General features: G+C 46.9%; 1 protein-coding gene across 1 annotated transcript in view; it reads right to left on the bottom strand.

Moving 5' to 3' along the window:
• Positions 1-15,704, bottom strand: part of C15H10orf90 (chromosome 15 C10orf90 homolog) — a 275,568-nt gene that overhangs the window by 210,233 nt on the left and 49,631 nt on the right. Inside the window, exon 3 of the mRNA XM_035724343.1 lies at positions 12,474-13,250. Within this exon, the coding sequence (XP_035580236.1) occupies positions 12,474-12,713 (240 nt within the window). The 5' untranslated portion in view covers positions 12,714-13,250. The remainder of the gene's footprint in view (positions 1-12,473; positions 13,251-15,704) is intronic.

Genomic DNA, 15,704 nt, shown 5'->3' on the forward strand with positions numbered 1-15,704 from the left:
ATTTTTTTAAAATGTATCATGAACAAGCGCCAATTTAGCTTAGAGTTTCCATTCAACACAGAGTCAGTGAGAGAAATAAGACAGGGCCCCTGACCTCAGAGATCTCACCATCCAGTGAAAGAGGACTGCCCTATGCATTTGTAAACACAGGCTGGCGCAGGACCAGCTTCACAGGCGCCAGACCCAGCGGTGCTCAGGAGCGTGTCCTCGAAAGGGCCACACGCAGGTTTGACGTCGCCATCTTGAATTTCTTTTAATTGTGGTAAAACATACATAGCATAAAATTTAGCATTTTAAGTGCCTAATTCCGTAAAACCAAGTACATTCATCATGTTGAGCAATCATCACTACCGTCTCCAGAACTTTCCCATCCTCACAAACTGCTGCTCCATACCATTAAACACTCATCTCCCATTCTCCCCTCCATGCAGTGTACTTTCTGTCTCAGTGAATTTTACAACTCCAGGTACTTCGTGAAAGTGCAGTCAATCAACATCTGCCCTTTTCCAACTGGCTTCTCTCACTCAGCATAACAGCCTCCAGGTTCGCCCACGTGGTAGGTGGGGTTTCCTTTCGCTGCATTAGTTATGTCCTCTGATGCACACAAGGTTTTCCATGTGTCTGACAGCTAGCATTCATCCATTTTTTTTTCTTCTGTAGCCAGTGCTTTGGGATCATCAGCTTGAATTTTAAAATAATTTTATCTTCGAACTTGTGTTTTGTACATGAAATCCCAGAGGACAGTGGAGTACATACCTGGGCAGAAGACAGGAGCAAGGTGTGTGTTTGCTCCTTTCCGTGCTGCCCCAGGCACAGACGGTGCCCAGGGGCCCCGTGCTCATAGGATTCTGGTGAGCCTACCATGCATGGACGTTCAGCAAGATTCAAAGGGAATATAAGGTAAGCAAATTACATCTAGGACCAAGTAAGCCGAGTGCTGACAGCCCCAAGAGGCCACGCCCCCTACTGGAAACAGACGTACTTCAAATGCAGAAAGAAGGCAGTGGATTTCTGGGAAACCCGAGTGACCAAGCAACCCTATCAGAGCCTTTCTTACTCATGGTACATGCTCCCTGTGGTGGCCACCCGAGGATGCTGCAAATGACACCTCAGAAGGGGAGGGGGAGACAGGGCCCCCAGAGCTCCCTTTGCTCTCAGCCCTTCCTCACCCAGCAAGAAACTGAAGGTACAGAGTGCTGGTCAAATAAGATTATATCATGGAATGAAATAAAAGTTGGAGTTGATTTTGGCAGTGTTTCCATCGTTCTAGAGAGAATGAGATACATATAGGCGTGGATAAGATTAGCACAATAAAAACTATCATTTCGGTGATACCACATATGAGTTAAATGCTTTTATATTTGTGTTAAAATGGCATTATACAGTATAAAGATGACCATTAAAATTCACGGTAATAATTTAAGATCCTAGTTTTTCTTTACTTAAGCCAACGTTAAAGAACACATTACAAAGCACCAGGACAAATCAAGAGGAGCCAATGGGAGGAAGGAAAGAGACACACGTGAGTACCTTGAATGACTACTTCTCCCTGCCGTTCTAACATGAGGACCACATGTTCATCTGGCACTGGGCCCCATGAATTACATCGTCAAAACTGAGAAAGTGGCCATTTATCGTGGAAAGTCTTGATACTTTTGTCTTCCGTGCGTCCGACAGCTAGCACAGGGGCACACGTGCCATGGAGATACAACAAAGCTTTTTTCCTGAACATCACATCAACAGTGAGGAGCAAACAATGCACATTTGAGTGCACTGCATCTCCCATATGCTCCTGGACCCCTCTTTGCATATCCATCAGCCGAGACCCCACCCCTCTGGCGCACACGGTCCAGCTCACCACCACCTGCAAAAGGTGTCCTCCGACTCTATGGAGCCAAGTGAAGCCACTAACCTGGAACCAAGTGCCTAGAAACCAGCAGTGTCCAGAACTCATTAGTGAGGATTTGAGCACATGTGTAGCTAAAATAATGGGTTTCGTGAACTTTCTGTAACAGAGGGCTGGATCGGAGGCATCTGAGTCCCACTAGAGAGTAACTGTTTGGGGCTGACCTGCTCACCACCGGCTGCAGGCTGCTTTGCTGGGAAGATGCTTCTTGTCTTCAATAGAAAATGGCAAGCAATTTTTGTCTACTTTAAGAAAATAATTCCCCCATTTGTCTTCAGTCCTATTTGTTTCTCTGACAAATTATTCTTCTTAAATTCTGGATGTTTTCCAGACTAAGTATCTCTAAATGATACTTATTTTTGGAGCTGTCTTAAAGTCCTTTCTGGATTAAGAAGGGATATAAATCAGAAAACCCCAGAGAGAAAATTAAATAATTTCTCCATTTGGGATTTGATTAATGAAAAGGGTAATGAAACAAGGGACCTCCACTTTGGACCTTCACTTGGGTTCCCTAAAGCCAAGGCCTGTCTGTTGATCACTGCAAATGAGGGAATCTGTAGGGAGCCCGACATAAGCATTGAATCAGAGGCAGATCCCTTGGATGCACCAAGTCAGCAACCATCACCCACTCTGGCCCCAGATTTTCATCTCAAACACACCTCATGAACTTCTGTTTATCCATCCATCCATGGATGCCTCCATTCACACATGTGCCCTACAATGTTCTTGAAGGTGACCCGGTCCTGGGGGCACAGCGGTGAGCTAGAGGAGATTAAGGTCACCTTTCCTTATGGACTTCCTAGACAGAGGCTCCAACCTATGTGCCTACAATTCCAAGGCCTCCTTCTATTTCCTTTTCTGCACAGATACAAAAATTTAAAATACAGTGTAGGCAGAATGCTAAGACAGCCCCCAAGCTTCCCACCCCTTGGTGCACACAACCCGTATATTCTCTCTTTTAGTGTGAGCAGACCCTGTGAGTACAATGGGCTCTCACTTCCACAATTAAGTTATATTATCTGGCAAAAGTGTTTTGCCTCTATAACTAAGGTTGCTAATCAGTTGGTATGGAGTTAATCAAAGGGAGATTATACCAGGGAGAGCTTGGTCTGGATGCCAGATATTTTTAATTTTATATTATCACTTGCTGAATTTTGTTGTAATCCTTGAAAGAGTGTTGAACATTGTTTGGGCGGGCAATTAAACTACTTGTGGGGGATTCTTTCGAGAACTGTTTCTGTAAGTGTTACAGGATGGACCTAGGTGTTACGGGATGGACCTAGAGTAGCCTTTACTCGAGGGCTAGTTTAGCATCCTTCCAAGGCATGACCCTTCTATACCTGACCTAATCAGGTGTGTCTCCAAAAGAAGTCAGAGAGATTCAAAGCAGCAGACTGTCTTATGGCCATGAACAAAGCAAGCAAACATGTTGTGAACTGCCTATGGCTGGAGCCACGTGGCAAGGACCTGAGGACAGTTTCCAGGAGCTGAGAGTGCCAGCTGACAGCCACCTACAAAATGGGGACTCGGCCCTCCGACCACAAGGAACTGAATTCTAACAATAACCAGTGATGTCAGAAGAGGCCCCTGAGCCTCACAGCCTCATCTAACACCTTGATTCAGCCTAGAAAGCCTTTAGCAGAGGGGCCAGCTAACCCACACCAGGATCTCTGACCTACAAAACTGTGAAATAATAAATAGGTGTCATTTTAAGCCAATTATATGATCATTTGTTTTGCAGGAATAGAAAAATCACACAGATAGCATCTGGCAGATTGCTTTCCCCTTTTCTCCTAGCCCATCAGAGCTACAACAATCCTACACTAAATTGATACTGTCTCAGCTATAAATAAATAAATAAGCAAAATGCCTCAGTTAATTATGCAGTGTGACCACAAAGAAACAAACATATTCCTTGCACTAGAGAACCCTGATTGATAACCCTGTGACCACCATTGGGAAACATGAAAATATATACTATTTAACACAGCTTGGGCCAAGCTTGATGATCTGGCCTCTGCTATATACATGTACTTGACAAGCAATGCTTTGACATATGTCCCATTACCTTTGGAAATTTTTCAGCCATTATTTCTCCAAATCATTTTTCTACCCTCACCCCCTCCCTACTCTTCCTGAGACTCTAATTATATGTATGTTGGATCTCTTGATATTGATGTTGTCCTGCAGGTCACTCAGGCTCTGTTCTCTCTCTCTCTCTTTCTTTCTCCCCATCTCCCCGTCTCCCTCTTCCCTCCCTCTCCTCTTTCCCCTTTTTCTCTGTCTTCCATTTAGAAATTTCACTGACCTTCTCTTCGGCAGCATCCAATTTCCTGTTAATCCCATCTAATAAAATTTCCATTTCAGATAGTGTCATTTTTCTTCTTCTCTGTAAGTTCTATTTGGTTCATTTTTATATCAACCATATCTTCCCCCATCATGGTACTATTTTCCCTTAAACCCCTGAATTTAAAGGGAAAACAACAGTTTTATAATAGCTTTTTATTTTTTTAATATTATGCCTTTTTATTACGTTCAGTTAGCCACTGTATAATAGCTTTTTAAAAAATCCTTGCTTTTTAATTCCATCATCACTGTCATTTATAAATCTGTTTCTATTAATCATGATTTCTCCTGGTTACGAATCGTATTTTCCTGTTCCTTTGAATGTCTAGTGAGCTTGGTCTGGATGCTAGGTATTTTTAATTTTATATTATCGCTTGCTGAATTTTGTTGTAATCCTTGAAAGAGTGTTGAACATGGTTTTGGCAGGCAATTAAACTACTTGTGGGGGATTCTTTCAAGAATTGTTTCTAAAATTGTTACAGGATGGACCTAGAGTAGCCTTTACTCGAGGGCTAGTTTAGCATCCTTCCAAGGCATGACCCTTCTAGAATCTCTACTGAATTTACCCTTTACTCAGTGAGGTCTTTCTACTCTGGATGGTGAGGAACTTAAGTGATCCACAGCCCTGAGGGAGCTCCGAGAATTGTTCACCTTACGGCTTCCCAGCAACCGTTCTTTCCTTGTCAGCTGTTCTTTGCCTGGCCTCGTGGATTTTCACAGTACAGATGAATTTTTAGCCACAGCCAACTTCCAAACCCCTTTCTCTGCCTGGCTCCCTGCTCTCAGGAACCGTGCCCTGCAAATGCTAGCTGCAATTCTGGAGACCACTGGGTTCTACTTAGGTGTGGTCTTCCTGTGCGCCGCTACTCAGGAGTTGCCAATCCTTCTGCCTGGGATGTCTTCTCCTTCTCCACATGTGCCCATATCCCCACCCTCCCTGCTAGTCATGGAAAACTCCCAGTCTTCCATGAAGAACATGCCCAAACGTCTCCTGCCCTGTGCAGCCTTGCTGAGTTCTCTGGGCCTACAGCTCAGTGTAGACACCCTGACTTGGCACACTCACTGGGATGGCTCCTCCCTCACCAGGTGACAAGCAGGGGCAGGAACACTGCCTTTTGGACCTCTGTGTCCCCAGCACCTAGCACAGTTCCTGGCACACAGTAGGTCCTTGGTAATTTTTTTTAAGTCATCTTTAATCCATCTGCTCCACCAGAGAGGGAAGAGAACATGGGACACACAAACAGCGGGGAGCAAGGACCCATGTGGGACCTAAGGACCAGAAGGAGGTGCTTGGTGCAAGAGCTTCGGGAAGGAACTCTTCCCGAAGCCAACGGAGGGAGCAAGTCAGAGCAGGTGTATCACTGCCTCTCACCACTCGATCCTGGCAGAGTGGGCTTTGTCTGCAGCCAACCCTGAAGACCCCTGGGTTCCCAGCCGCTGCTGTCAGGACAAGTGCTGTTCCCCCATCTCCCCATGCCCCAGCGCCACGCCAGAAGCCCAACCTCAGAGGAGGACATCTCTGAGATGGACCCTCCTTCTGCCCCTCCTGTGTCCCCGTGCAGCCTGCTTCAGCGATCGGGCCTCACAGAAATTTCTCTTTGGAAAAATAAGGCTCATGTGCCTCACACAGCTGTGGTGAGGATCAATGAGGCAATTCAAGGATCGAACAACAGCCCCTTTGGCTCCATCTCTATCTCTCAGCTCTCCCGGCACACAGTGGCCCAGCCACGGTCCTCTCTGACCGTGCCTCCCCTCCCCCACCCCATGCCCCTTGGCTCCAGCTTTCTCAACACAGGCCAGTCACTCGAGCTTTGTTGTCATCTGTTGCTTGGTTCATGCACTTGGAAAATATCAGTCTGGAAATTCCAGATCAGGGTTTTAGACCTGCATCAGAATCACCTGGATTTCATGTTAAAAACAGAAATTTCTGGATCCCACCCTTCCCAGAACCCAAGGCTCTACATTCTTAGAACTTTCTCCTAAGGATTCTAGAGGACACCGAAGTGTGAGGGCCATTCACACCTTCCTGGGGTGGTAAACTCCTTTATATCCTTGCGGATCTTCAAAGGGAGGGTGCATCTTACATGGAAAATGCCCTGTTAATACTTCCTGCCTTCACTCCAGCTTTCTCAGGCAGGAATCAGATGTGTATAAACTCACATTCTCAACAGTCCCTTGTCAAAGGTGGAATTTGCAGCTGACCACAGGAACTAGGTGGGTTCTGAGCGGAAACTGGGCATTCAGCTCAGGGTCAATTTGCTGACTAATGTCTGAGTTGCTTGGGGAATGGAGATTACCCTGAGCCAAGAGCATAGAAGGTCACAGGTCCTGTCCCTCGGCACTCTGAGTGTGGGGAAGGAGGAATAGGGATGTTCACCCCAATCTAAACAAGACTGCATGCCCAGGAGCAGCATCCTTAAAGCCCTGGTTACAATTAGTCTGGCCCCAAGGGCCTCTTCTCTGTGCCATGGCCTTGGGGCAGGGTTGGGTATGGCAGAAAAAGATATATTGGAACTTGAACAGCAAAAACACTTTTATGAGATGCTGCCTCTCTGGCCTTTCTAGAGATTATCTCTCTTAATCCCTGCAGCAAACCCTGGAGGTAGATACCATCATGGTTCACATGAACACAGATGGCGAAACTAAGGCTCAAAGTGGTCAAGAAACTTTCCAAGGTCGCTCACCTAGCAAGACCCCAGAAAGACTCAACCCAGTGCCCTCACACTTAGCCACATCACCACCGTTCACCTTCCATCGCCCCTCCCTTGGTTTTGCTGAAATGGGGACATGGGTCCCCCACCCATGCCCAACGTCCTGAGGGACACTGGCGGCAACTGTGTCAGATAGATCTCAAGAGACTTTAAGTGTTCTGGATCGAACTGCAGGTCACCTATAACAAAACATTCATAGTGCAGCTAATCTGGAGACCTCAATCACCAGATGTGCCTCCAGATGCAGCAAAACCAGTTTCAGCCCTCTGACCCCTTGCACCTCTTGAGAACCTTGCCCTCTGACATCCAGCCTCCCACTGACACAGGCAGGGAGGGGCTGGAAGAATGTGGCCAGTGAGCAGCACTGAGACCCAAGAGCAGTTGTTTCATCTTTTGCCTCTTGCATTTCCCTCCTCCTGCATTTGCACGGAGACTAGTAGCCACTGTCGTGGGAGGCAAATGGTTGAGGCTTCCAGGAGGAGCACCGAGGACACGCTCGGGCAGGAAGCAGGTCCCGGGATGAGGCAGGGGCTCCTGATCTGCCCATGAGGCGGCAAAGCTAATTGGAATGTTTATGGTCCTTGACCAAATGGCCTTTTCTCAACCCTTTGTACATGGGGAGCTCGCTGCCTCCACGGCAGCCGGAGCCCCCAGCTTATCTGGCAGAAGTCTCGAGTGGACGCAAAGACTTCAGGAAGAAACAGGAGATGGTGAAGACTGACCTGGCTACGCCTCTCCAGCTTGGTTTGGAAAGGGGTAAATCATCCTGCATCTTTTGGTAACTGTGAGAAGAAAGGGAACATCTGTTTTACTTCCTGTTTGGTCTCATTGACTTCTTCATTCCCCAAATAAAGTTATCTCAAAGCCCAAGCACTTAAAACCCGAGTATTTTCATCTCATATGACCTAAGGGCTCACCCCAACCAAGGAAGACATCCAGTAAAGCTCAAAGTGGCATCTCTCCGCCTGGTGGGACATCAAACCCACACAGGGAGGCACTTCTCCTTCCAGCTACGATGGAGAAGACAGATGAAGGCTAGGAAGCAATGGTGTCCAGACACCAGATGAAAAGCAACGGGGGTCTGTGATCCTGGACGGAGGGGGAATGAGAGAAGGGAGCGCTACAATCGTCCCCACCTAGAGGCAGTTTCCAGGCTGCGGAGCACAAAGGGGAAGCTCGAGAGAGCCTCATGTCTCACTGAGCAGAGAGGCAGAGATCAGGACTCAGAGAAGCTGAGACAGCCGGAATTTGGGGCTAAATACTGAAGAGGAGTGAACTACAAGGAAAAAAGAGTTCTAGCAACCAGCAATGGGTCTCTCCGGTCTTGGGCTGAAAACTGATTTTCACATACTTAAGAGAAAACTGCATAAAACCAGAAAAAGAACTACCAGAAAGTAGTAGGTCAGACACATCTGGGACCTTACCCAGAGCTGGAAACAGTTCATGTTCCCACTGGCCCTGGTGAAAAGATCTCGCACACGTGGGGCATTAAGTAGAGTCCTCGCAAGGGTCATGCCTCTACTGCAGTGAGGCTGAATTAGCCCTAGACCAGGGCTTCTTAGCCTCCACACGGTGAACATTTCAGGCTAGATGAGTCTTTGTTAGGGGCGGCAGAAGACTGCCCTGAACACAGTAGAATATTTAGCAGCATCCCTGGCCTCTCCTCAGTAGGTACCAGTAGCATCTCCCCCAAGCCGTCACAACCAAAATGTCTCCAGACTTTACCACATACCACCTGGGGCTGAAATCATCATCTATTGAGGACCAATACCCTAGACTTTTGAGGCTGAAAAGTCAGCCTCAAAAGGATCAGACCGTTTTCAGTAACTTCCCCTCATGTCAGAACAAAGCTCAGTGCTCTTTAACTGAATACAACAAAATCACACACGTCTGCTCTGGGTCACAGTGGCCTTGGCTGGGCTGTAGGCATACGTTGGTTTTAAAAGTTCACCATAAGGAAACAACCCAAATGTCCACTGACAGAGGAACAGATTTTTTAAATGTAGTATACACATGCAATGGAATATTATTCAGGCTTAAAAATGAAGAAAATCCTACCATTTTTGACAATAAGGATGAAACAGGAGGACATTACATTCAGTGGAATAAGCCTATCATAAAAGGACAAACATTGCATGATTCCACCTATATGGGGTAGCTAAGCTAGTCAAAATCACAGAAGCAAAAAATAGAACGGTGCTTGCCAGGTGCTGGGGAAGGAGAAATGGGGAAGTGCTGCTCAGCGGACGTAAAGCTTCAGTTATGTACGATTAACAAGTCCAACCTCCGCCATCCAACACAACACCATGGGATTACACACTTTAAAGTATGTTAAGAGAACAGATCTCATGTTAAGTGTTCTTACCAACAAAAAACAAACAAAAAAGTAACATGCACAGAACACAGGAAATGTTTAGAGGTGATGGATATGTGTAGAACCTTGATTGTGGTGATTGTATCATGGGTGTGTGCATATGTCCAAACTCATCGAAATGTATACATTAAATGTGTGCAATTTTTGCATATCAGAAAAATAAAAAATAACAGTTTGCCATGATTCTTACAGTCAGCCAGAATTGAGCATCACTGCCAAATCCAAAAAAAAAAAAAAAAAAAAAAAAGAATGCGTAGGAAGGAAAGATAGAAATGATAGAAGTTTGGGAAAATCTTAAAAAGCACGGCCACAAGGCGATTATCACATACAGAAACTTTCTCTGGCTCATCTAATGATTAAATGTATCTGAAACTATCACCTAAGAGAAGACGGCTGGATGAGACTTGACTTGCATGCCCCAGCCTGTGCCTACCATCCGAAAGTTCTCAACAATCAGTTAGGAGATGCTGGCTCATATCCACACTCTGAGAGATGTAGGCACAGCTCTGAATTCCACGTGGTTTCCCTCCCTAAGGTGGAAACCATCCCTGCTCAGCTTTAGGACTCTGGGGATGTGGCCATGCTTGCAGTGTGGACAGCGGCCAGAACTCAAACCAAGTCCCATTACTTGATTCTGGCTATTTTTATGTCTGAAGTTTATCAGATACCTACGTGGGGAAAGAAAGGCCCTTCACACACTGTGTTTTTAATAGTTTGGGGTAGTTTAGAGTCAGCAGGAATCAAGGCTTTGCAAACAAGGATCTCCAGCACCCTCGCCACCATCTGCCTCCCATCCTACTGATATTTCAGACAACAGGTCTGCTGTCCTGTTAAAAAGGTCTGCCATTCCTTCCTATTAAAAGGCAATTTAAGTAAGGGAATGAGGGTGGCTGGACCATCCCTGGAACAGAGTTAGGGACGCTTATGTCAAGATGAGAAGCAGCACCTCCAAGCGGTAACACAGCCCAGGACTAAGGCCACAGTTTTAGAGAAATGCCAGTTTTAGACATTAAACAACGCAAGTGGATTTGTAGGTCCTCATGGGAGGGACTTGAAATCCGTAAGGTTTTCACAAGAAACAAAATTTCCAAAACTCACTTTCACTGGAGAACCAGCTAGTTTCTTTAACTTAGTACTTTTGTGCACTGAGAGTTCCCTTTAGTGACCTTGTTCATTTCTTACCCCATCAGGTACTTTATGGTTACAGCCCAGGCAGGTTGACCCATGGTCTTGGAGCTAGTGAGAGAAAAGGAATCACCAGGGCCAAGTCTAACGGGGCCCCCGAGGCTGTTAGTTGGGCTCTATCATCAGCTCAGCTTGGAAATTGAGCAGGGGAGTTGACTTCTTCCTGGAATTCCTAATCTAAATGGTGCTGACATGCCCCAGTGGGAATAACAGGAACAGCTCAATGGATATGGAATATTTTAAATTCTGAAATGTTTGCTTCTAAAAGAGCGGAGCTCAGAAATAAGAAGGACAGGAGGCACAGATCAATGTTGGTTTTCAAAGTTGGCCTGCCCTTGAGCAAAGTGGGCCCTGCCTAGACCACTTCCCAAATCACAGACACCGTGAGGACCGTCCAGCTGAGGGCCTGATTGCCCTGGGAGGCTCTCAGACTCATTTTAACATAAGAATTAAGACTCCAGTTAGAATTAAGACTACTATCAAGCAGCAGGGACCCAACTTCCCCTTGTTGATTGTAACTGGTAATCGGGGGACAGGGCCACACACAAAAATAGCGGCAGCTGTGACTATCAGCTCACTTAAAGCTTTTGACAATCTCCTGCAAAGATGCACTTTTCCACAATGCCACCTTCAGCGTTGCTATAGGAATAAATGAAGTTTTATTCATTAAAAAAAGGGGGGGAAACACAAGAGCTGCTCTTTGTCATTTAAAATTTAAATTGGAGCCACAAGCACTTCTGTAAAATGCAAGATGGTATAATTCAACAAGTTTTTCTCTCTCGGGAGGATCGAAAACTAACCTGAATGGAAATTATACAATGATAAAATTCTGTCCCCATCCGATTAATTACTTGTGAATAATAATATCTCTGGTTTCTTTCAATTATATTCTAATTGCACACCTTTTGCTCTGGTTGATTGGGCAATGAACTAATGAACAATTATTACTGAATTTAATTAACACCATTATTCCTGTGGCCTTTACATCTCTGTTGTGAACATGGAAACTCACAATTCCAGGGCTGGAACTGGAAGAAGCCAGCCTTGAACCCTGCAGAACAGGTTCTTACATTGTCCTGGAATAAGGAAGCCCAGGGTGGGGAACAAAAGATCTGCAGTCTTTGCCAACATTCATGGGAAGCTCCTAACAACAGCATCAACATTCAGAAAGGTTACCATTTCAAAAACATTGGTAATTTACATGTTACATTTTCCAAAAGCAATAGGTAAGTGAGCTATATATAGGAGTCAATTACAATGACATTCATAATTTATTCCATGTACAATAAAGATCTGATCAGACTGCATGCATGTTTACTCTCTGAAAGAGAACTGCTTGTGGCTAAAACTAGTTGCAGAATACAAATATGTCTGAGTGATGTGTTTATCTCACTTTGACATTCTAAACTCCAAAGTTCTCCTCTTTTCTCCCCCGACAAAGTAGCTTCTGTTTAAAAATCAGAACTCACTTGCAATAAAGAAAAGGCCATTCTTACAGGCCTAGCTTATTTTAATTCGATCAAGGCAAGTCATAGATAATTTTTCTACATAACAGGTCAGGAAACAAATGGGAATTTGTTTTTTAAAGACAGATCGTTACAAACTTACAGAGCTAGGAAGATTGAACTGGCGGAAACATGCTGCCGTTTCTACTGGGGATTCCAAATGTGGATACAAATTAACTGGGTAGTCACTATTAAATGTTTGCAACTGCAGATGTGTGTCACGTGTAAATGACATTCATCCCATAGGCTTCCCCCCTTCCCATATTTCAAAAACGGAGAGAAGAGATGAAAACGTCCTTTCCAAATTTGTTGGGGGAACACTACAAACAGATGATTAATTTATTAGACCAGATAAAACACCTGAATGGTCTGTCTGATGAGGAGTACCTCTGTTTCTCCGAATTAGGTTGTGTGCCCACTGTTTCCCACCCGGGGTTCGGCCATACCTCGTATCGGCTAGCTGTCTGCTCAGCTGTCTTCAGGCCTTGACACATATGGATGATGCAACCTTTGGCTCTTCTCTGGGAGGGGAACCAGTTACTCTTCACGAAATCCATGACCATCACATGGTTTTTCAACTCGGTGCTAAATGTTTTTATCTGGAAAGTCCGGTGCACAGCCGTTTTCGTGTGGCGGGAAGTGTGCCCCTCCGGACAAGTTTTTGTAGCAATGCCGGAGTGCCGCATGATCCTCGGAATCTTGTGACTTCGGCTAGTGAGCCTGGCAGACACAATTTTCTTTGTTTAATCCAGGTATTGAGTGCAGCAGGAGGGACTTGGGAAGGGCCCTGGCTAGGACCTCGCCTGGTGGTTTCCAAGTCCAGAGCTGGTTTTCCCAGATCCCAGTGGCCAGGCGGGCAGGATGTGTATGTGGAAACCTCAGGGATGACCTTTACGTGCCTTAAAAATACTCTGTCTGGCAGCCGTTCATCCGTCCCCAGCGCTTCTACCTGTGTTCTCAGGTCACTCGAAGTCGTCTCTGATTTCAAAGACACATTTCTCTTTCCCGCTGTATTCAAGTTCTCCGTGCAGGGTTTGCCAGTGACAGCGAGGGTCAATACGTTCTCAGTGTCAGACCCCTCAAATTCAGATGAATTATTTACTGGGCTGTACAAAGGAGCCGGGGGTGATCACTGCCTGTGGGTTTTAGAATTCCTGCTTTTTCTTGCCAGGACTGAAAGGAGCGAGTGCAGAGTCCCGCCGACACAAAGAGTGACCTCAGCCCTGGAGAAGATAAGAAACACATTCAAGTGAAGAAGAGAGCCCGGCACAAAAGGCATGCTGGCTGCAAGCAGGCATGGAAAGCAGGGCTCTGTTGGGAAGCGCTGTGTCCGGGGGGTGGGGGTGGGGGGGACGCACTAGCTTAGTGACGGCTCTGGTCTCAAGCCAACCATGCCAAGTCCCGTCACCACCCTGAGCCTCCATCTCCCGTGAGGAAAATTGGAATAATCATACCTGCCACTCACAAGGACGTCGGGAGGACCAGGTGAGTGACATAGTGAGGAAAGAGCCGTGTGTCACAGGGTCACATAGGCATCATTTCCAAAGTATGGTTGCATGTTTTCTGCCCAAGTTACTTTGCAAAGTTCTCCCAATGCTTATAATGTAGTGGAGATGTACACGATGCTGAGACCCACTGGCTTGCGAATCATTTGGAAACGCAGGTGCATGATGTGCTCCTATTCATTTCATTTCACATTTTGGTACCATTTCTGTTAACCCAGTAATTTAGAGGGTGAAAATTACAAGCCTTGGATCAATGGTTGGGCCAGGAGAAAGCTGATGACAAGCACGGTGGCCGTGTTCTGCGTCCTCACACAGCACTCTCCTCTGCGGATGACTCCCTCTTGGCTTTTGGCACAGATGCCCCTTGAACAATCCTCCCACCCCACTCGAAAGCTATGGGAGGGAGGCTAAATGAGGAACTCTAATGTGAAACAGAACCATGGTCCCTGGCCTAGAACCGCACCCCCTCCTGCTGTAGACAGCAGCTAGGACTTAGACTGGGAATGTTGAATTCCACCTTTTGAGGCAATGGGAATGTTGAAGCTGAGAACGAAAACAAAGGAGAGGGAAAGACTTCAGAGATAATTTAGGCCAATATTCTCATTTGAGTGTTCAGACATGAGACCCATAGTCATTCCCTGTGATCCACACAGTGACGTGGGGCTTGCTGTTCCTTAAGCAGAACACTGTCTGTTCTCCCTGTGGTTCTCCCAGGATGTCAAGGACATTGTCAAGACCCAACTGATGGCAGCATGGTTCCCACGGGAAGGGCAACACACCAAGATTCAAGCCTGAGAGCCATGCTGGACACTCCCCAGTGAGTTACACCATGGAGCACCATCTTCAATTTGGAAGCTCCATGATAAAGACCGCAGGGAAGAAATTTGAGCAATAAAGAAATAAAATTAAACAAGGACAGCAAGGGAAGAAGAGTAACCACTTGGCTCTTTGGGGGCTGTAAAGGACATTCCCTATGTCCAGACGGACACCATTTGAACCAGCTCCTGCTGATGGCTGTCTCCACCCAGCAGTTCCTTCAAGGTAGGTAGGTAGGTAGGTAGGTAGGTAGGTAGGTAGGTAGGTAGGAAGGATGGAAGGGAGGGAGGGAGGGAGGAAGGGAGGGTCTTTCCTATCAGCACAGCACACCAAAGGATGGTGGGAAATGCAGGGCCCATGGAACTGCCCATCCCACTGCACTGAGACCAGCAGTGAAAGGTTCGCTGAGTGTTGGCTGACCACTGGTGACAGCCACATGCCATGGGCAGCATCAGCCGCAGTGGCTGTGCAGACTCCAAAGATCACCGAGGCTGTAGGTGGCTCTTCTCTCTCTCAAGGCCACAGGCAGGATCTGGGCTCCAACCAGCCCTTGCAGCCACAAGAGAAAGTGGTAGTGTGACCTTGCATAGGTTTCCATAATTCTTGGACCTTAGCCCTGGAAGGAAACGTCAGGACTGTCAGATCCAATCCCGCATCACAAGAAGCAGGATGCAGAGGCCCAGGGGGAAGGAAAGAGCGCAGCTGGGGGACAGGCCCCCAAACTAGCATGTGATTACAGACAAGCCCCTTCCCGTCAGCCTTCAGTTCCTTTGCCACCAAGCCCCTGGCTGCTCCGTGTCGGGCCTGTTGATCCAGGCTGTATGTGGACGGAGCAGACAGCAGCTCCCTGCCCAGGGCAGGCCTCCCCAGGAAAGGCAGCAGATCCTTTGCAGATGGAAGCCTCCTCCTGACTGGGCCGCTGAGGAGGGCTCGAGGGCAGGCTCACACCCCCTGTCCAACCTTGCAACCAGCGCTCCTCATTCTCAGCGGGGCCATCCCACCCCCATAGTCCAGTCGCTGCACCGCCCAAGCTCAGCCTCCAAGTCAGAAGTCCCTGCTCCCTCGGGCACTCACAGCGCTGGCCCTGCAGTCTCGGGTGAACTGCAAACCACCCTCTGCCTCAGTGTCCCCATCTGTTTAAGAGGATGACAACAGGACCTTGTTTCATCTTCTGTGAAGATGGAAGGAGCTGGAACACGTAAAGGGCTTGGGACAGCCCAGCGCTGGACATGTGCTCAACAAACACCAGCTGCAGTCACCCCGAAAGGGCAAGCACTCTTATAGCAGTCAACTCCCACACACGTTCTTTTGTAAGGCAGGAACACTGTGCAGGGGAAACAGGAACTGAGCTGGACA

Source organism: Zalophus californianus, chromosome 15 (genome assembly GCF_009762305.2).
Source record: "Zalophus californianus isolate mZalCal1 chromosome 15, mZalCal1.pri.v2, whole genome shotgun sequence".
Lineage (NCBI taxonomy): Eukaryota > Metazoa > Chordata > Mammalia > Carnivora > Otariidae > Zalophus > Zalophus californianus.